The sequence below is a fragment of the Daktulosphaira vitifoliae genome, unplaced genomic scaffold (assembly GCF_025091365.1).
Source record: "Daktulosphaira vitifoliae isolate Bord-2020 unplaced genomic scaffold, ASM2509136v1 Scaffold_1, whole genome shotgun sequence".
NCBI lineage: Eukaryota > Metazoa > Arthropoda > Insecta > Hemiptera > Phylloxeridae > Daktulosphaira > Daktulosphaira vitifoliae.
Genome location: NW_026099572.1, coordinates 15,476,002 through 15,498,255, shown reverse-complemented (window position 1 = coordinate 15,498,255; position 22,254 = coordinate 15,476,002). Strand labels below are relative to the sequence as shown.

General features: G+C 25.0%; 2 protein-coding genes across 2 annotated transcripts in view; one reads left to right on the top strand and one right to left on the bottom strand.

The window, feature by feature from the left end:
• Window positions 1–4,998, bottom strand: part of LOC126902587 (uncharacterized) — a 185,327-nt gene extending 180,329 nt beyond the window's left edge. The window contains exons 1-3 of the mRNA XM_050680001.1: window positions 4,952–4,998; window positions 2,500–2,527; window positions 453–493 (exon numbers count right to left, since the gene is read on the bottom strand). Of these exons, the coding sequence (XP_050535958.1) occupies window positions 453–493; window positions 2,500–2,527; window positions 4,952–4,969 (87 nt within the window). The 5' untranslated portion in view covers window positions 4,970–4,998. The remainder of the gene's footprint in view (window positions 1–452; window positions 494–2,499; window positions 2,528–4,951) is intronic.
• A 2,876-nt stretch (window positions 4,999–7,874) lies between these two features.
• On the top strand, window positions 7,875–16,821 carry LOC126902108 (serine/threonine-protein phosphatase 4 regulatory subunit 4-like). Its single transcript, XM_050679135.1, has 16 exons — window positions 7,875–8,263; window positions 8,338–8,491; window positions 8,597–8,670; window positions 8,752–8,858; window positions 8,916–9,277; window positions 9,686–9,780; window positions 10,432–10,632; window positions 10,707–10,832; window positions 10,890–11,066; window positions 11,912–12,017; window positions 12,964–13,089; window positions 13,441–13,646; window positions 15,619–15,787; window positions 15,845–15,896; window positions 15,968–16,453; window positions 16,531–16,821. The coding sequence occupies exons 1-16, from the start codon at window positions 8,255–8,257 to the stop codon at window positions 16,547–16,549; spliced, it is 2,469 nt and encodes an 822-aa protein (XP_050535092.1). The 5' UTR covers window positions 7,875–8,254; the 3' UTR covers window positions 16,550–16,821.
• Window positions 16,822–22,254: the final 5,433 nt, after the last annotated feature.

Here is a 22,254-nt window from a genome sequence, read left to right as displayed (position 1 = left end):
GATCAATAATAACATGTGTATAAATTACAAGAATTTTACCAGCTGAATATATATTTTTAAAGTAAAATGTATAGGATATTTTCTTTTAAACCTATGAAAAATTTATAAATTTTAAGAATATATTTGAGTAATCATAATTGAAAAAAGATTTGTAAACTTTTATTTAAAATAATACACATTTATGCATTATAGAAAGTATTTCATTAATTTATTCAGTTTTTAGCATATAGAGTGTTCAATAAGTAAAGAAACGAGTTTCTATTATTCTCATTGTTTGTAACAATTTTCTTGTTTCCTAACTTACTGAACATCCTATGTAATGATGGTCTACATAGAAAAACTCGCAGTCCAATTTTATAGAAGTCATTTTACTGTCTAAAATTATTAGAATATAATTAAGTTGAATTTATTAATGTATATCGCATTGTTTGAAAACGTCATACATTACATACATAATCAGAGTAGTCCGCTATGTTCTGACAATTAGGATGGCCTAAAACACGGACAATATTAATTAAATTATAGTTTTAATATTTTGAGCTCTACGTTTGTAGTAGAAAAAATTATAAATTGTGCGTTACTGAATTTTAATGGAAAATTGTTATTTATAACAGAGTATTTTATAAAAAAAAACACTTCGATGCAAATCTGTAGATAATGTTTAATTCTAAGAAATTGGTGGATAATTACGAAAGATACAACAACTATTTCTTTAATTTTATCCAGATTAGTAATTCTTAAATTCAAAAATATAATATAAAATTATATATTATTTAATTGTTATATTGAATTGTTTTCAAATTTATATTTCAAATTATTATTGATATTGATTTTTAACACGCTTATATTAGTTTCACGTGTATGTTTGTATGTTGTTAATATGATAAAAGTAATAATTTTTAACCTTCTTTATTTCGTCCTTTAAAGTGAAGTTTTATAATAAAAAAAAAAAAATGAATTTATTACCATAATTTTTAGCTCAATTCACAAGTTTGAAATTGACATCATTAAATAAAAAAAATGGTATTGATAAGATTAATATGCAATCAGGAAATTTTATAATTACTATTTACAGTAAATTTTTTATTTCATCCATTGTTAAATTTAGGTGAAACAAAAAATCATTTTTTTTTTAGATTTATGATTTATATAGCAACATGCTACGAAAAAATGTGGAATGTTATAGACTGTTAGTAGCACACACAAATAGAGAAAAAAAATTAATAAATTTCAAAGTAAAATTATTTACTTTTGTGGTTGAATACTTTTATCATATCAAATCTAATTCGACAATAAATACTATAAGAATATTAGAAATTAATGATTTTAATTGAATAAGGAAAATTTTTTTCGATTTTTAAGAGTAATAACTTAAACTAAATACGAATTGTAATCATTTAACGTATCGCTGAAAAAAGTAGGTCTAGTGATGGTTGTCAAAATTAATCGTAGTCACAAAAAGAACCACATAGTAAAATAATATTTCTACTCACGAGGGGAGACTATAGTGATAAGATCCTTTATATTTATTGAAGTTATTGAATCTAAATGAGATAAATATCAAATGATTTGAAAATTTTATTCTAACTCAAAAAAAAAAGCAAGACGGATTTGAACCTCGTACCCTAAGCGTGAAAGACACAGATGTGTTACCCATTCGGCAACTGTTCGTCGCTTTCGACGCGTGATAAAATTAGTAATTTAAACAAATTTAAATATTACTTTTTCAAGTTTAAAAAAGTAAAAAAGTTTAAATAAGTTTAATTTCTTATGTCTTATGAACTTTATTCTATGTCAATTGAATTATATAATATTCATGAAAGTTAGTGTATTGCACTTATAAGATATTTTAAAATAGAATAAAATACAAAACCCAGGATTTTATTACAAAAATAGCATATTTTTGAATACGGTAGTCATTTGCGCATAGAAGATAGGTCGTCGGGACAAATTTTTTTTTTTCATTTTGTAGTAAATAAAATAAGCTTTAATTTTATATATGCTTAAAGGACGCAGTATTTCCGGAACATTTTCAAAAATTAAGTTGAAAAAGTTATTTTTTGTAAAAAAGTTGCCATTTTAAATCCCCTCCAATGAGTAGGTTAAGTGTTAGATTTTCAAAAAATGATATCAAATGAAAGGAAAATATCTAAGGTTTTAGTATAAAAAAAATTATGTTGATTTGTTTATTTTTGAAAAAGTTATGGAAGTTTTAAGAAAAAAATGACAAAATTAACCGATTTTCAAATTTGTAATTTTTTTGGATATTTCCCCCATTTGCGGGGAACGAGGGAATTTTTTTCAATTTTTAAGGGTAATGTAACGTATTGTTGAAAGAAATCGGCCCAGTGAGAGCTAAGAAAAAGTGGCAACAGACATAAAAAAAAAAAACACATCATGGTAAAATTAATACCTTCTCAGATTCGCATCGAAGCTAAAAGTACTTTGTTTCTAGTAATTACTGGATTAGTGTAGTTTGTGTGTTAAAACTACTCTTACCTGATATTCCCTGACAACAAAACATGGTCTACGGTGTAGAGAGGAAAGATGAATAGTGCAGGTTTATTAAATATTAAATAAGAAAAATAGATTGTTACACAAGCGTGTATTATAAGTGAATAAATAAATATTTTAACAAGAATGTATCTTCAATTTAACTATAGACTTATATTAATAAAGAGACACCATATCATAATAGAAGTATTAAAGTATAATGTAAAGAAAAACTGCAAAGTAAAAAGGAGAGTAAAGCTAAGCACTTGAGTGTAGTCGTGAGAGGAGAAAAAATGAGAATGAGACTTTGACGCATGTCAAAGAACAGATCAGGTCCTAGACGGCTCTTAGGTCTATTATAATGAATCATAGTAATAAAACTTTATGTGACAATATAATTAATTTAATTAAAAGAAACGTGTCTTTTACAATGCGGTGCAAGGAGTGATTTGAGCTACATCTTTGTTTGTTTAGGATATGCAAACAAATAATTACGAGTAGTAAGTTGTACAGCTAATTCTTATGTGAAATTGTATGAGCTCATTTATAGCTTATTTGGTAAGGATTCTGTAAACAAAAATTAGATGATTACACGCCTCAGCGGCGTCAGTATATCTTTGCTAAGCGTAGGTGAAATGTATTGATTTTATTAAGTAATATAAAAGAATATTACAAAACTATTATTTATTATTATAGTTTATACAGTCTCAACGTATAACAATTATTAAAAAATAATAATAATGCAAAATATGACTAGATCAAAAGTTATTGTAATTGTCAGGGTAGCCTAAAACACAGTCCGTCTGCTACTGACGAGAACTTCAAAATAATTTAAAGGGCCACAATTCTACTGTATAATAACTACCGACGTATGATATTATCCATCTGCTGCCTCTTGTCGTCCGACTTCCACTAAATTTCAATTTGGAACTAACCGTATATTGTTAATAAAATAATAACTAACGACGTATACGTCCGATCCCGTGAAATATGTGGTGCGCTTAGATAACATAAAATTTTAAATAAAATTAAGCGTTGAGCCTCATCTACTAACAAATGTAATTAATTAATGACACTAATGAACCCATTTTCTCACTTGATGTTTTATTTTAATAATTTAAAACAAATTTTATATTTTCTTTAGGTTATAATTGATCAAAAAACTACTAGGCTTTACCTAGCTAGGGCTCCGCTCAGACCTAGGACCCTAGAGCCTCAAAAGCTACATGATTTGTTATTTCCCTATTTATATCCTGATTAAGATAAAGTATGTCGAATGAAAGAGGGATATAAATATTATTTCTCATAAAAAATTGTATTGATCCATATTTTAACATTTTCCAAAACGTTATAGCATTTTAAAGTTAAAAATATAAAATATGAAATTGAGAATTTTAATTTGACATATTGTTCATTAAAATCGGTCCAGTAAGAGCTGAGAAAAGTTGGTGACAGACACAAAAAAAAAACATATCATAGTAAAATTAATTTTATCTCAGTTTCGCATCGAAGCAAAAAATTTTGAATATATAAAAAATGAGCACAGGAACAGCGATGAATTGCAAAGCGAAAAATTTTTTTAGTTGGGACACAATCTAATATTTCTCTATTAATGAAGAATCGTCTATCTGCCCTTTTATGGATCTGATTGAATTACAGCTATCGCTATTACATCAATAAATAATATACTTACTTTGAATTTTTGTTATATCTTTTTAGAACTAATTGACGTATAATTTTTTTTTTTATTAGAAATTATTTTTTTACTACCCATTTAAAAAACCCAAGTACAACACCACACTTTAATAATAATTTTAGCCCAAATGCTTGAAAATATTTCGTACAACTCGCGACAAACAGTGCTGCAGTAGATACGACAAAATTAGTTTTGCTTAATTCACTTTAAGCACATAAAGCATAGTTGGGGATACATTTATGATTTTTTTTAATCAAGTCAAAGGACTTGGCATGATATCTTTATTCATTAGTAATAGGAGAAATACAGATATTATATTATCATCAGGAACGATATTTAATAAAAATTCTGAAAAGTAATAACAATTCAAACATTAAGTGCTGGCATAATAAAATTATATTAAAAAAAAACTGAAAAACACGCTTTTAAAGCATATCGAACTAAAAAGTTAAAAATAAGCTTAAAACAACAATGAACGAAAAATACTAGTATTATTGTTTTAAGCTTATTTTTAACTTTTTAGTTCGATATGCTTTAAAAGCGTGTTTTTCAGTTTTTTTAAAATATATTTATTTTTCTCTTTTTAGTTTTTTATGACATCGCTGTTACAGTAACGGAGTGTTTGTCAATTATCACTATTAATGGATATACTTTCTGTATTGCCAGTTAGTGTGTTTATAAACTCACAACAATGTGTCTTATTACCATTAATAATAAAGGCTATATGCTTGCTAATATCGTCTTAAATAACCAATTAGCTACCTGTATTTGTAATCCCATATATATTATACATATATATTAAAATTGATCTTTAAATGTTGATGTCTAATAATAAACAATAAAAATTTGTTTATCTATATAATATTGATGATACGCCTGCATGTATGGGTACGAAAACCAAAAATTATACAGGAAAATAGTGTTGGTGGCGAATAGTGAGCGGGGCGGGGTGAATGCGTTACGACAGTCTAGTCTCAAGGCCATAGACGACGGGATACGCGACATAATAACACGTAGCGCGTGGAGTTACAAACTTACAACAAACAACATACATGTGAAACTAATATAAGCATATTAAAAAAAATATAGTTTAAAAAACTAAAAAAACACGCTTTTAAAGTACATCGAACTAAAAAGTTAAAAATAATTTTTAAAATAATTATGAACAAAAAATACTAGTATTATTGTGATAAAAGCGTCGGGCGCTCAATATACGAAAAATATGGCACAAAGCACCCACGCTTTTATCACAATAATACTAGTATTTTTTGTTCATAATTATTTTAAAAATTATTTTTAACTTTTTAGTTCGATGTACTTTAAAAGCGTGTTTTTTTAGTTTTTTAAACTATATTTATTTTTTACTTTTTAGTTTCATGTTATGATAGTAGTTACTATCAATATCATGGTTGTTACGGGTAACGGGAAATCAGGGTTCGATTCTGGGGAGGGAGTCTGAGAAACGGCTACCACATCCAAGGAAAGCAGCAGGCGCGTAAATTACTCACTCCCGGAACGTGGAGGTAGTGACGAAAAATGACGATACGGAAATCATCCCTCGTAATCGGAATGAATACTTTATATCTCTTAATTAGAATAAATCGTGTTAATATATTAATTTTAATAGTAATTAGAATATATATATTTATACAAATAATGCGACTTAACTACGTAAAAGTATCATGCACTAAGTATAGCTGTGTTTTATGGCCGGGCGGGTCGGACTAACGTTATACCCGAGGTATAAACGGCGGTAGGAATATATATATATATACGTAAGGCGCATTAGACGCGGGCGTTATTGGTCAGTCAAAATAAAAATTTGTTTACATATATATAATATTGATGACAAGCACGCGTGTACGGGTACGATAACTAAAAATAAATTTTTATAGGAATAGTGTACCGTCGTATTGTGAGCGAGGCGTGGGGAGGGGTGAATGCGTATAACAGTCTAGTCTAGACAACGGAATATGCGATAACGCGTGGCGTTTGGAAAGTTACATACAACATACAACATACATGTGAAACTAATAAAAGCGTATAAAAATTGGTCCGCACGTGTTAGCGAAATTATTTAAAGAAATATTGATAACGTTTTCGGCAAAATATTGAGCCACACCGCACGCCGCACCATCATTTGTTTATATTTTTTAAATATAATCTATAGGAGCAGCACTAGTCGACAAAAAAATCTACTAAAGTGTTCTAAAACATATCTTAAAAGAATGCATTTTACTCACTCCGTATTACATTTAGAGCTCTAACACCTATTAAAAAATTAAAAGAGGACAATATTTCGAAGACAATCTCATAGCCATTTTGGGATTACCTAATATTAAGCTTGATAATTGAATTTGAAAATGTACTTTTTTATTAAACTTCAATCAATTATAACTCTTTACTAATACAATATATCCAAAAACGCATATGAGATCATCTCCAAAATATTGTTCTCTTTCGTTTTTATAATGGGTGTTATTGCTCTAAGTGCAATACTTAGTGTGTAAAATGCATTTTTCTTAACAAATAAGAATCACAATGAGAAGTTAATGTATCATAACAGCTTTCTCATACTGTTAGATATTAAGAATAGTAAATTTTTTAAATAACATTATTTTGAAATTAGCGTTTTTTCAGTAATAATAAATTCTATCATCTCATACTTACGAATATTTCTTTTTAGCTCATCTAAATTACGGTTTTCAAGTATTCCAATGTATCTAGCAATACTGGGTTTTTAACTTTTTATTACATTACATACTAATTCTTCCTCTGACATATTTTTGTTAACATTTTTCATAATGCGTCAATCTTGTTAATAAACACATTTCTTTGTTTGTCATCTACCTGCTTTATTCTTTCCATGTAGTAATAAGTTAATGTAGCATAACAAATTTCTCATACTATGAAACATTAAGAAAAGTAAATTTTTAAAATGATATTATACTAAAAATTATTTTTTTTAACTCATCACAAATATCTATCAATTCAAAATTTATAAATGTAAAGCTATCAGAGAAATAAGAATATTACAAACATAAAAGCACAGATACAAATTAAACACCTTTTATAATACCAAATTAACATATAATTAATAAAACTAAAATACACCTTATGATGAGTGATGTTAAAATATTAATTGGTACAATAAATTTAATATTATACCAGAATTAATATCATCAAAAGCTATCTATCTTTTTTTTTAAAGATAACAAAGAACAAAATATTTAAGATAAAATTAAACACTAGTTTGTTATATTGATCATTGCTTAGCTTAGATTTTTAAAACTAAACATACGAAGCGCACTCGCAAAAAGTAAAAATATACAAACACATACAGTAAAATTAATAACTCCTTAGTTTTGTATTAAAAACTAAATTGTGACTATTTTGAATGAAAAATTAAGTCATTCATAATTTTTAAAAACACGCTAAAAATGTGAGCCTCAAAAATTTTAAGGCCCTGGTGCAGTGCATGCATCTCAACTGGATTTATCGTTCAACTATAATACGCCCCTGATAATGCTCTTAAAAATAGAGTAATTAGTATGACTAACGAATAATTCATTCATAAAATACTGAAAGTAGAATATACCTCAGTCATTTTCATATAGTTCGTGATACTATTGCAGAGATATATAGTAAACGTACTTTATCATCAACATTTTATCTATCAGGAACTTCTTATCATCTATTTGTCGGCAGCCCGACGTGATGTGTCACTAATTTTAGTTTACACCTAGACAAACGTGATTTACGACATTTAAGCTTACATTATTTACTAAATACGTTTTGGTCTGCTGTGTTTACCGTTACTAATATTTATTTTTGTTCACATTTACTCCTTTGTTACCCATCGTCATTACTTGTGAGTCATTCCAGAAATAAATTCAAGTTTTATGCTACGTCTTCAGTATATCTCATTACGAATTACAGTTGCTTTATTGCTACCAGTTTCATGTTTATACTTATTGAATAAAAATGTTACTCAAATTATTGAAAATTATATCTTTAATAAATTTTACGTATTTGACAATTAAAATGATGTCTATTGTTTAAAGAATGCAAGAAGTATATTTATTTATTATTTATTGTTGTTACATGAAGTATTGTTTAATTAATACAATTGATATTCAAATTACTAGAATGAATCTAAAGATATTGTTGAAAGCCATTTTAAAGCGACCGAAGCGGTGAGAAACATTTTAAAAAAACAACTGCTTTCAGCTGACATATTTCAACAAACTTTTCTATCGACAATATTATCTGCTTTGGATAATTCATCAATTAATAATGATAGTAAGAAAATGTTTTAATTTGACAGTTATAATAGATTAGAACTATAATATGTTTATGTTTGATTTTATTATTGTTACTTTTTTAAATAAATTTAAACTTGTGTAGCTGTAACCAACACTTGGCTAGACACACTGCTTGATTTTATTGAATTCTTACCTTCAGATTATTTACAAAATGAAGTAATTAATTTTTTTAATCTTTAATTATGTATTTTGAAGTATATATATATTATATTTTATTGGATATATTTTTAACTTTAGATTTTACCATTTGCAATCGAGCGAAGTGAAATTTCTAAGCCAGAATCATTACGTTTAATAAGTTGCCGAATTTTTGGCTCTCTTGCTACAAAATTAAATAAATTTGTGTAAATTAATTATTTTTGATGTATTAAATGAAGTTTTAATATAAACTTTTTATTTAGAATTAAACGTGAAATATGGCCATGTATTTTATCATTATGTCAAGATGAAAGTGTTTTAGTTAGAAAAACAGTATGTCAAGAATTAAGTAAGATTATAGGATTTCTGAAAGAAAGTGCGGATGATAGAAATGAATGTATCTTGCTGCCAGCTATTGTAGACTTGGCCAATAATGCTGATTTTAAAATAAAAGTAGCTATGCTCGAAGTGATGAAAGATATCATTATATGTTTTCCCAGAGAAATTAATATAACAATTGTTCTTCCAATGATAAAGAAGTTAATCAATATTGATTCAAATAGTGATTTGTCATTAGTAATAAGTGTTTCGAAAAATATAGGTATCATTTGTCAAAGAATGAAAGGTAAAACTTATTTATATATAATAGTGTTATACACCATGGTTAGAAAAAAGAAAAGTTTAAGTCAATAATTTGTCTATTTTCTAATGAATCCGTAAAAAATAATTATGTCATATGTTATGATTTTTAATTACTAACAAATAACACAATATGACATGTTATACATTAAATGGATATAACATAATTTTTCTACATTTTGGTTTAAAATTAATGCATTGTATTTTTATTAAATTTTTTACAGAATTATTTGTTTAATCTATTCCATAAAAAAAATAATAGTTGCTAATTGTAACTAGTATTATTGATCATACAATATGACTAATCTTTCAAGTATATTTTTAGTTTTTTGAATAATTGATAAATAAATTTTTTAATTATTTTTTTTTACTTAAACTTTTTTTATTTATTTAGAATATATTGACCTGAATGATATCACATGGTTTGTAAATAAATTTAAAGAATTATTGGAGTTAGACTTGAGCCCAGTTGCATTACCAAACATCAACGTAAGTTCAATATAGTATTATACTAAAAATACATTATTTATTTATTTATTTATATTAATATAATCAGCTTTTAAGGTATTAATTTAACTATGATGTGTTTTTTGTCTATTATTACTTTTTTCAGCTCTCGTCTGATCCATTTCTTTTAGTGATACATTAAAAGTACACCAAATGTATCTAGTTAAAGATATTGCCTTTAAAATAGAAAAAAATTTTCCTCGTTCCCCATAAATAAAGGAATTTCCAAAAAAATTACAATTTTTAAAATTAGTAAATTTTGAACTTTTTTTTTTAAATTTTCATAACTTTGTAAAAAAAACACATCAAATCAATATTTTTTTTTTTATAAACACTTGTCTCTGGGTATATATTATTTTTAAATTTGACCCTTTTCCTGCTAACTGAGGGAATTCAAAGTAACAAATTTTGCACGAAAATTTAACTTATGAAAATGTTTTGGAAATAATCCGAGCTTCAAATTAATTTAAAGCAAACAAAATTTAACATAATATTTATGTAACAGTAACAGAAAACATGTTTCCTGTTACTTTTATAATTCATTACTTACTTTAAAAGGTGTTTAATTTCAAAACATATTATTTAGCCTGAATATAAATATTACTTAATAATTTTTCTTAATGTATTTTGTAGGATAACTCTGTTAGTGAAAGATTATGCACAAATGTATTGATACGTAAACTATGCGCTAACAGTTTACAAGATATTATCATGTTAATATCATCAGATAAAGGTAGCACTACATTACTAATATATTTACTAAATTATTTAGTTGATCTTGTAACTGATGAATTCATTGATATTCGAGTTGCTTTAGCAAGTATTGTAAAAAAGGTACTTTTTTAAAAAAATTTTTAAATTATTTAAGCAAACCTTATATTATTTTCATTGTTTGTTTTTTTTTTTAGATCTTGATTTTGTTGAATGAAAAAGTAGTTCTAATCTCTACTGTATTAATGAAAATGTTAACTGAAAGGAATACTCAGGTTTTAAAAATCATTGTACCAAATCTAAGTTTTATTATAATGAAAATGGTAATAATAGAAAATTATTGTTTATTAACATTTTAATAAGAATTATTTCATGATCAGAAATATCAAGAACAAGTATTGAAATCATTAATGCTTTTAGAAGAATATCTAAGTGCACAATATAATTGGAGACTTTATGTAGAATTTTTACATCAGATTATGGTATTACCAGTATGTTATTCATCAGATTTAGTTTTTATTGTTGGTAAAATTATGTCGGATAGACTTAATACTGTTGTAAGTATAATTTAATATTATTGATATTATTTGTAAGCCTTGTAACATTTATAGTAATTACTTTAATCAAATAAAATATTTGTAGATTTTATATGCTTAGAAGCTAGACTTCAATTATTTTATTTAGCATTAAATATTAATTTTTTCTACTAATTTTGTTTCTGGATGTTTAAAATGTTATTGAAACTACTTATTTAAAATGTTTGTAGCTATAATTTAAACTTAAAAAAAAATGCTATATTAGGGTGACTTTAAACTCTCCTTTGGTAGGATAAACAATATTTCCAAGTGACACCCCCAAGAATTGTTCGATTACATAAAAAAAATAATTGTGTAAAATTTTATTAAATTCTAAGGCATGCCCCAAGAGTGTTAAAAATAATACCCAAAAGTTAGTTTTTTAGTTTTTTTTTTTATCTCAAAAATATTAACTTTTGTGATAAAGTTTATGAAGATATTTTTGTTGACGTAAAATTTTTCTATAATAAGATGTCTTTAAAAATTTTCTTGTTTAGCCTAAAAATAATGAATACACGAATGTCGTATTTTTTCCATTGAAACTATTAATTTGATTCCATTTGTTGATGAAATTAAACTCATTGAAATCTGTAGAAAATTATAAATAGAGTGAAATATATCTAACTAATAACTTAATTTTCTTTTAAAAATTTTTACTTTTTTTTTAAAAAGAAATTTTAAAACACTTGGATTACATTCTTAACTTTTTTTCAGTATATGTTTTATGTTGCATAAAAAAATTAAATAAATAATTCCTTGTTTATAATTTTTTTATAAGTATCTTATAAAGAAAAATGTTTTTACTTAAAACTGTACTTATATTTTAGAGACAGAAGCCAGTAAAGGAAGCTATTTATTCACTACTATTGACTTTTTTGCGTTACAATCTTGATTCTAATCAAAGGATTTTATTACGACAACATCTGATTGATAGTAAGTATATTCATAGCATTTACTATTCAATTGATTAAACTAATTTAAAAATGAATTTTCAGTAAAAAAATTCTGAATTAATAATTTGGCTAAAAAAATAACTTAAAGAGCTCTGATTTTCAACAATAAATATTGTAATGATAGAGCTCGGAAACATTATTCTAGGAATATTATTTGCAAAGATTTTTTTTAACATTCCGAAAATTTTTAAAAATGTCTAACTTTTTAAGAAATAAGCTCACTGCCAACTTAAAACCTGAGATTTTCATATATTTTTTCAGGCTAGCTCAAAGACATACGAACAGTGTCCTTAATATTTTGATGAAATCCTTTAGTTTTTGACCGATTTATGAACTTTTTTTAAGTCTATGCGCATAGGTCATATTATGAAACCATTTTATGTCTGCGCATTGTAATTTTGTGTATATATTATGTTACGTTAATAAAATACATAAATAACACTGTACTGAAATTATAAAATATTTTATCTTAATATTAACTCTTAATAATTGCAAATAATATTTAGATTGCACTCTTATATTTTTTTTTTTCATTAACTCCTAGTATATTAATAAAAATTTCAATTTACTGTATTATACATAAAAATAATAATACATTGTTTTGTATTTTATGCACTTAAATCTAAGTATATTATTACTTATGTAACATAAAGTAACTATCATTTACCATATGCAGTAATTTAACTGGCACAATTCAATTAAATTGTCTTTTTGTTTTGTAAAAATTAATCAATATTCCTATAATTAATATTATTCAAATTATTAAATACAAAGTAATAATGATCTATCTATTCTTTCTTTATACTTAATTTATAAAACTTAAGTATTGAGTTAAATTAAAAGTCCTAAATTATTTACAAGTTATATTAAATTATTATTATTTAATTATTATAATTATTATTATTATTTTTTGTATTTTGTTTCAGAAACTGCCACAAATTCAAACTTTTATAATAGAATCTTTTACATTTTTATATGTCAAGAAGCCATGAGTATATTTTCATCAGCCTACTTCAAAAAATATTTCTTAAATTCATTATTGTTATTAGTTGGTAATATTTTATTTTTGATTGAATATTTACTTTGAATTGTTTTTACACAAATTAATAATTATTATTTTTTATTTATTTGATTTAATTATTGAAAAATAAACTAAAATAACTTAAAAAAAAACATTATTTTTTAAATTTTTTGAAGTGTTTAGCTCATTTCTAGTATGATGATGATGATGATGATTTATTTTTAATTCTATTATTATTAATTTATAATTGTTTATGTTTATTTATTCAAAACATTTTGAATATCTAAATAAATCCAATAGTTTTACTTTTGGATTTAACATCAAGATATTTATTAAAAAAATATATATAATTTATTATTGCAAATGTAATTTGAATTTCTAGATGACCAAGTGTCCAATGTTAGATATGGTTTATGTGAGATTATGCCTAGTGTAGTAAAAATGATTTCTTCTTCTGAAAGTGATAGAAACTTGTTTAACCGTTTATATGGAGTTGTAAATAAACTGAAAATGGATGAAGATCTTTCAATTCAAGATCACAGAATAACTTTGGAAAGTTGTTGTGATTCCATAACATATATTATTCAGGTAATTTTTATATTTAATTCAATAGGATAATTATGTAATTTTATTTAATATAATTATTTGTGAATAGTTATGAATGAAATTTATTTACATTATGACTATGTATATAGTTTTCTCTCCTTTATTATTTCTATTTTTCATGTAATAATATTTTTCATTATTATTTAAGTTGATAAAAACTAAAGACCATTTACTACAATGCCTCTTTGTTATGAATCAGTATTGTAAAATCATTATTATCTATTGTGTTTTTTTTAAATATTTTTATGCACAATTAAAACTAATTGTAGTTAAATTCCTTAATACATTTTAAATAACATTACTTTAATTTTAAATTAAAATATAAAATATACTTTATTATTTATCAATTAAAGTATACACAGATAATATAAATTATTTATTTACTTATAAAAATAAAGTATAAATATTTCTTATTAATTAAAATAAACGATTAATATAAATAATAAATATTATCTAAATTTATTTTTATTTTATAGAATAATAATATAACTAATAAATTATATTTATATTATTATTTGATAATATTTGTTTATTTATATTTTTATATTAATTATTTATAATAATAAATATAATGATAAAAATAAATGGATTTAATTAAAGCATGGTATGAATTACATGTGGCACTTTATTTTCGAAAATTAAAGAAATGTTTTTTTAAGTGTATTAATTTATTTAATTTACAATGTATTCAAATGTACATTTTTTTTTTAAATTTGTGTAATTAAATTATTTATATATTTTGAAAAATTATTTTAATTAGAAAATGTAGTGCATTTTTTTAAATTTAGATCAAGTTAAATTAAATTATCAAATTATTTATGTATATTTATTTTTAATAAATTATTTTTATTAAAAAGTAATAATTTAATTAAAATTAAATACAGTAGAACTCCAATTATCCGAATCACTTTCAGAAAAAATCAGAAAAAAATTTGTCCAAAGTCCGCGGCGTCAGTGTAGGCACAACACGTGGTAAGAGTTCCCACTCCAGTTCCGGCGCATTGCAGTCACCTGTCATTGTTTGTTTTGATTAGTCAGTGAATGGGTCCCGGTCCCCATTAATTCGGATAATTGGAGTTCTACTGTATTATAATATTATAAATCAAGATCTATGAAGTTAAAATTCAAAACATTTATTTATATTATTACAATAAATTGCAAATAATCATAGAACCTAAACGTTTATTGAACACATATTTATCAAACTTAAACTTTTATTGATCTTCTACATTCATTGAAAAATAAAATTTTGACCTAATAAAACAATAGAATCCATCCGTGACAGCCACCGTGGTGCGCAATTTATTTTTCTACACTCTCTGTAAAAAAGTTTCAATTAAAAAAAAAATTATAAAAATGATGTATGTTTTAGTTTTAAATATTTTCAAGGAGAATTTTAGCAATTTCATTTTAGTTCAATGTGTATATTATAAGGAAAGGGCTGTTATTTAAAAAAAATTATTTTAGCTATCAATGGTTTATAATAAATTGAGGTAATAAAGTACAAGTGATTCTTTTAATGGCCACTCGGTAACTACGTTTAACCATTTTATTTCATTTGAAATAATTATATTTAGAAAATACATCTTGATATTTTTTAGTTTCATATACTTGACTTATCAATTGTTAAGTACTTTTTTAATTTATCTTTATACTATATAAGCATGTCAACTTTATTTTTATTAAGGCAACATACATATTTAACTAATATAGAAATAAAAATGATCTAATAAATGAAATCGCTGGTCAATCACAACTATTGACCCATTATTTTATAAGTTATAATGCTACTAAATTATGATTAATCATAGTTAAGTTACTTGTAGTTATAATTAAGTTAAGTTGGTTATGATATTTATTTTAATCACTTTCAGATATCTATACTTGTCCCAATTATGCCACAACTTTACCTTGTTGGCTTTTTTTTTTTTTATAATTTTGATTTTTTAATTAGGGAAAGAAAACTATGTGTACACCATCTGATGAAGATATATTGAAATGTAGAGAAGAATCTCGTTTATTGCTCATGAAATCTAGTGAACGTATTCGTTTGGAAAATAATGGAATATTTTTGAAATGTTTAATTGAGGAAAAATTGTCACATAGTGAAATAGAAGAAGAAAGTAAGTGAATTATTTTTAATAAGTTAACAATCAATTTTAATTATTTTTTCTATTAAGATTTAATATTATTGAATAAAGATGAAAAAATATCAAGGACCAAAAAAATATTGTAAGTTAAACTCTATGGTATATTTTTTTAACTATCATTTTTTATTATTATTTGTTTATACTTATTTAAAGCATGTTGGAGTCAGAATTTATAAAAGATACCGGTGTTTCCATGAATAAAATGATTGAACATTCATCTAAAATTCCCACAGCAGTTTTTCAAACAGTCAATGATTCTCAGTTCAACAGACTACATAAAGAAAAAACTTCTTATTTACCTGTGAAAAATTGTAGAGTAGTTTCTTCTGTTAGTAGTTTTCAAAATAAAGCAAGCTTCAATGATCAACAAGTTGTTATACGTGAAAGAAGTGTTATTAAAAGATCTGCTTATAATAACCGCAGCAAACGGTTAAGTGTTCCTTCAATGGTGACTTCTAATATAAATCTTACCAAAGATACAAATGGAAATCTGGTCAAACAAATATTAAAAAGACCTCAATCATGCTGTGTAGAAAGTAATAATTCCAGTAAAGCAGGAAAAAAATCTGAAAAATCATTATCAGATGAAACTTTAGATAAGACCTACAAAAAACAACCCTTAAGTAGACTTCCAATTAGGTAAAATATTAGAAAAATTTTAATTAAAAAAAATAATATTAATTTTTAATTATTTAATTATAATTTTTTGATTTTAGAAAATCACAAGGAAAATAATATCTAGTCTTCCAATAGATTAAATTGATATTGTTGACCTTATACTAAAATAAATTAATAAAAAAAAAACTGTGATAATTAATCAGTATACGCATAATTTTTTGTTGTTATTTTATATTTTTAGTAAAAGAATTTCACTTCATTAATACATATAAATCAATAATTTTTAACTTTGCAGTATTTAGTGTTTATTGAAAATTATTTTAATTAATTATCCAATAATTATAAAATTGCTAAGTAAAGACACAGATTATTTTTATGAAATGTTGAAGTTAATCTTTTAATTTTATTTTTTATTGACAATTCAATTTTAGCTTCTTAAATTCTATAAAAATCAAATATTAAAAAGATGTACAGTGTTGTATTTTATTATTTAACTAAAAGTTATGTTTTCAATAAAACATGAAAATGTTAAAATTAAAATAATTATTATTATTACAACTATAGTTGTCTCTTTTTTCTTTTGGTACTAACTTATTTATTTAGTGAATTGTTTTTATATTTTGATGTTTAGAAATAAGTTATGATTATCTGTTAATTTATATTTTTATAGATATATTGTTAGACTTAGACTTGGACTGAGATAAAATTAAAACTGTATTAATATAGAAATTAACATATATTTTTGTATTTTAATTTCTTTTGTACGGTTTTGATTTTGATTTATTATATCTGTAAAAAAGTTCATTTTTTTATTTAATATATAAAATTAAAAAAAAAAAATTGTTGTTACTCAGAGCTAGGAACGAAATGACATCTGTTCTTCGAACTTTTTTTCTATATCTATTAAGTTAGTTAACCTATATCAAATTTTTTTCAAGAGTTTGGAAGATAAATAACGGTAGAAACCGAAAGTATTATGAAATATCTTTTACAACTCTAACCAAATTTTTTTAAAGAAATTTTAAGCACAAAAGTGATCATATTATATTTTTAGTTATTTTAATCGTTTTTTCAACATGTATTAAAAAAAAAATCGATAAATGAATTAATCTACTAGAAATAAGAAAAACTTTCAAAAACCGAAATCATTTTGATTTCTTGTCCTGTTTTTGTTGTATTTATTATAATTTTATTTTTTTTTTAAGGAAAATTAGTATTATTATTTGCAAATATAGGCTGTAAAAATATTCTCTCAAAATACGACCTTCTTTAAACTATAAAATAATTTTTTTAACGCTATTACGTTTATAGTTACTTGTATACATTTTGTTTAGTTAATAAAAGAAAATAAATATTTTCTCCGTACGATTGTTAAAATGTTTTTATTTTTTAACAAAAAAAGGTCGTTTTAATATCATTGTTTATTTTTCGAGATAAAAGATTAAATAAAAATTTACGTTACTTCGAATTTGCACATTCATGTGATATTTCAATAGACAAAACAAGATTTGCCAAATGATAATAATATTCGTTTTTTCTCGTATAACCATATTAAATATCGTTCGAAATGAAAAATAACACACGGAACTGATGGACTGATGCCAAATTGGCGGATGACATGCAAAACGAGCCGAAGTTTGTGAATGCCTCCCATCTGTAACACGCTGATAAAGTCGAGATGAACGTTTTCTGTGGTGAATAATGGTCTTCGCTTTTTTATTCTATCATGTTTATCACTATACATGTTATGAAGGTACCAAAATGTTAGTATCAGAAAAAGTTTGAGATAATAGAAGTTATAAAAAATTAAGTTACGCCTCAACGAGTTATTATGAAATGTCATCAATACTGTTTGGCAACGAAAAAAGAAAACAGAAATTTAGTATTTACTTTGGCAAAGAAAAGAATAACTCATTCAGTTGAAAATTATAGTTGAATTCATTGGAAGTATTCGTATTTAAGATTTAGGTCAACTATTAACAAATAAATAAAAAACAAAATTCAATTTTTAGATGTGTGCTATTAGCTCCTAAATAATTTGTATATGTTTATGTATAATGAAACAAAAATTAAACTTTATATTAAAATATTAAATGTATCGTCTAAAGTAACGTATACGTTTTTTATAAAAAAAACAATGAAAATCTTTTCCAATATGTTGTGGTGAAGCAAGGTATTCTACGCCCGTTTCCAGCCACTTGGAAGAGTACCAATAGGAAGAGTCAAAGTAAATACTACAATGTAACGTTAACTATGAGTACTGATAATTTATTTCGTGATTATGTCTATTTTTATAAGATACATAAGCAATAAAAAATTAATATAAGGTTAATATATATAATACTTATAAATTAAAAACACCAATAAAATATAATCTTAACATTTAAATAAAAAGGCTGTTAAATGTTGACACATATTAAAAAATGCCGTTCACGACAAACTTAGGAATAAATTCTATTTGAAAAAAACAATTTAAAATGTTTGTATAAGCTCTAAACCCTGTGTACAATTTAAGTTACAAACGTAACGTAAAATGTTGATTTCTAATAGCTGAAATTATTGTAGAATCGATCAACTTATTATTGAACAAAATTACACTTATAAAGGCAATACACTGACTTTCATGAATATTATATAATTTAATTGACATAGAATAAAGTTCATAAGACATAAAAAATTTAATTTATTTAAATTTTTTTACTTTTTTAAACTCGAAAAAGTAATATTTAAATTTGAATTACCTTAAATTACTAATTTTATCATGCCCCGAAAGCAACGAACAGTTGCCGAATTGGTAACACTTGTTTCTTTTAAGTTTAGGGTACGAGGTTCGCATCCGCCTCTGCCTAATAATATTTTTTTTAGTTAGAAAAAAATTTTCAAATCACTTGATTTTTATCTCATTAAGATTCAATAACTTCAATAAATATCAAGGATCCCATCACTATAATATCCCCTCGTGAGAAGAAATTTTACATTCATGTTAATATTATTTTACTATGTGATTTTTTTAGGCCGCGATTTATTTTTCCAACCCTCACTTAACCTACTTTTTTCAATGATACGTCAAACGATTGCAATTCGTATTTAGTTGATGACATTACCCTCAAAAATTTAAAAAAATCCCTTCATCAAATAACAAGTAGCTTAACCATCTTCATCCATGGAAACAATTAAAATCATTCATTTCTAATATTTTTAAAGTATATTGTCGTATTAGATTTGATATTAAATAATTTTACTTTGAAATTTATTTAATTTTTTTCTCTATTTGTGTGTGCTACTAACAGTCTATAACATTCCAAATTTTTTCGTAGCATGTTGCTATATAAATCAAATCTAAAAAAAAAATGATTTTTAGTTTCACCTGAATTTAACAATGGATGAAATAAAAAATGTACTGTATATTGCAATTATAAAATTTCCTAATTGCATATTAATCTTAACAATACCATTTTTTCTATTTAATGATGTCAATTTCAAACTTGCAAATTGAGGTAAAAGTTATGGTAATAAATTCATTCTTTTTTTATTATAAACTTTCACTTTAAAGGACAAAAATAAGTAGGTTAAAAATTATTACTTTTAACATATTAAAAATCAATAATAATTTGAAAACAATTAATTATAAAAATTATATAATATACAAGTAAAAGAATTACTAATCTGGATATAATTAAGGAAGTAGAAGTTGATGTTGCTTTTGTAATTATTCACCAATATCTTAGAATTAAACACTATCCACAGATTTGCATTGAAGCGTTTCTTATGATAGTGATTTTAATCACAGTCAGATTAAATCTATACTGGACCCAACTATGTCATGTTTTTTTATAATTAGAATACTTAAAGATATTCACAATAATTTTGGATACTACCTCCTCGAAATTACATTTTAACCATATATTAATTTTCCTCATAAGGGGTTCTATCCCCAATATCTCTCCGTGAAAACGCCAATGTATAATTAATATCTTTTAAAATAATTAATACTCAAAATTAATTTTAAGTTTCAGTCCAATATATTCCGCATACTTAATTTAAAAAAATAAATATTAGTAGTAATCAATGTAATTAAAAATATGCTAGAAAAATAGCGTACAAGTAAACTTTGTTATGTAACCGATTAGAGCTGATTTTTCCGGTTTTTCTAACTAAAATTTCATACGGCCCAAAACGGTTTTTATAATCAAAATCGCAAACAAGTCAAAAGGTTTCAGCCCCTGGTTTTAACATTTCTGTATTTAAAGGAAAGGGAGCAGGTATAGTAAATAAATTAGTAAATAAATGTAAAATTAAAAATCAATTAATTTATTATGAGTTTTTTATTGGGCTCGCTGGCAAAATTTTAGGTATCCCAATGACAAGACCAAACTAAACAAACTTAACATCCAAATAAAAAAGGAAATCCAAAACTACAAAAACCAATCATACAACACTTACGTTAAATCTTTAACCACTATAAATATGTCCCTGTGGAAAGCAACGAAAAATATTCTACGAACAAACCAACCCACCCCTCCTCTTAGAAAAGAAGACAATTCATGGGCCATTACTGACACCGATAAATCTAATATTCTAGCTCAGCACCTAAAAAACTCCTTCTGTCCTCATGATATTCAACCCAGTCCAACTCAACTGAAAATAGTTGAAAACTACCTTGAATCTCCTCTCCCAATGTCTCCGCCTGCTAAAGCCACATCCCCTGAAGAAATAAACTATATAATAAAAAATATTCCTATCAAAAAATCCCCAGGTCACGACCTAATCACCAACTTTATAGTAAAAAATCTACCACGCAAAGTCATAATTTATTTATCCCACTTATTTAATGCACTGCTTAGACTTTCATACTTTCCTAAGGCCTGGAAACACTCTATCATAATTCTTATTCTCAAACCAAACAAACCACCCGAAAATCCAGAATCATACAGACCAATAAGCCTTCTTCCCACCATATCAAAAATTTTTGAAAAAATTTTATTAAAAAGGCTCCTCTCCATTGCCACTAATGCTAATATCATCCCGAACACACAATTCGGTTTCAGAGCCCACCACTCCACCACTCACCAACTTCACCGAACTGTCGACCATATTTCCAACGCTTTAGAAAAAAAAGAATTCTGTCCCACCGTTTTTCTCGACGTCTCCCAGGCCTTCGACCGGGTCTGGCATGACGGACTTCTCTTTAAATTAAAAAAGTTCCTTCCAGCCCCCTATTTCCTACTCTTAAAATCCTATCTATCAGACCGCTTCTTCACCGTTCGTCTCAAAAATAGCTACTCAATATGTCACCCTATAAAAGCAGGTGTCCCACAAGGTAGCGACATCGCCCCTTTTCTATACTCTGTGTTCACCCATGATATCCCAACGACTCCGTACACATTCATTGGCACATACGCTGACGATACTCTAATATCGGCGTCACATCGCGATCTTGAAATTGCTAGCCTAAGGATCCAAAATCACCTTAACATGANCAGAGTATATATAATTGATATATTCATTAATTCTACGATAAACACATTTTTTATTGTTTGGATTGAAAAACTATGAAATTATATTATTGTACTCGTATAACAAGTTACTGTATGACCACACATTTAAATAATTTTAATTTAAAATATGATAATTATAATTTCACAAAACATATAATACCGTCAAAAAAATGTAATTTCAATTTTAATAATGGATTAAAAATGAAATCAAAATCAAAATTATTTGGATATTAATTTTAAAAATTTAATTAAAATCAAAATAAATAGGACATTGGTTGGAAAGGGTCCAAACCCCATAATACTCTCTCAACAATATGATACTTG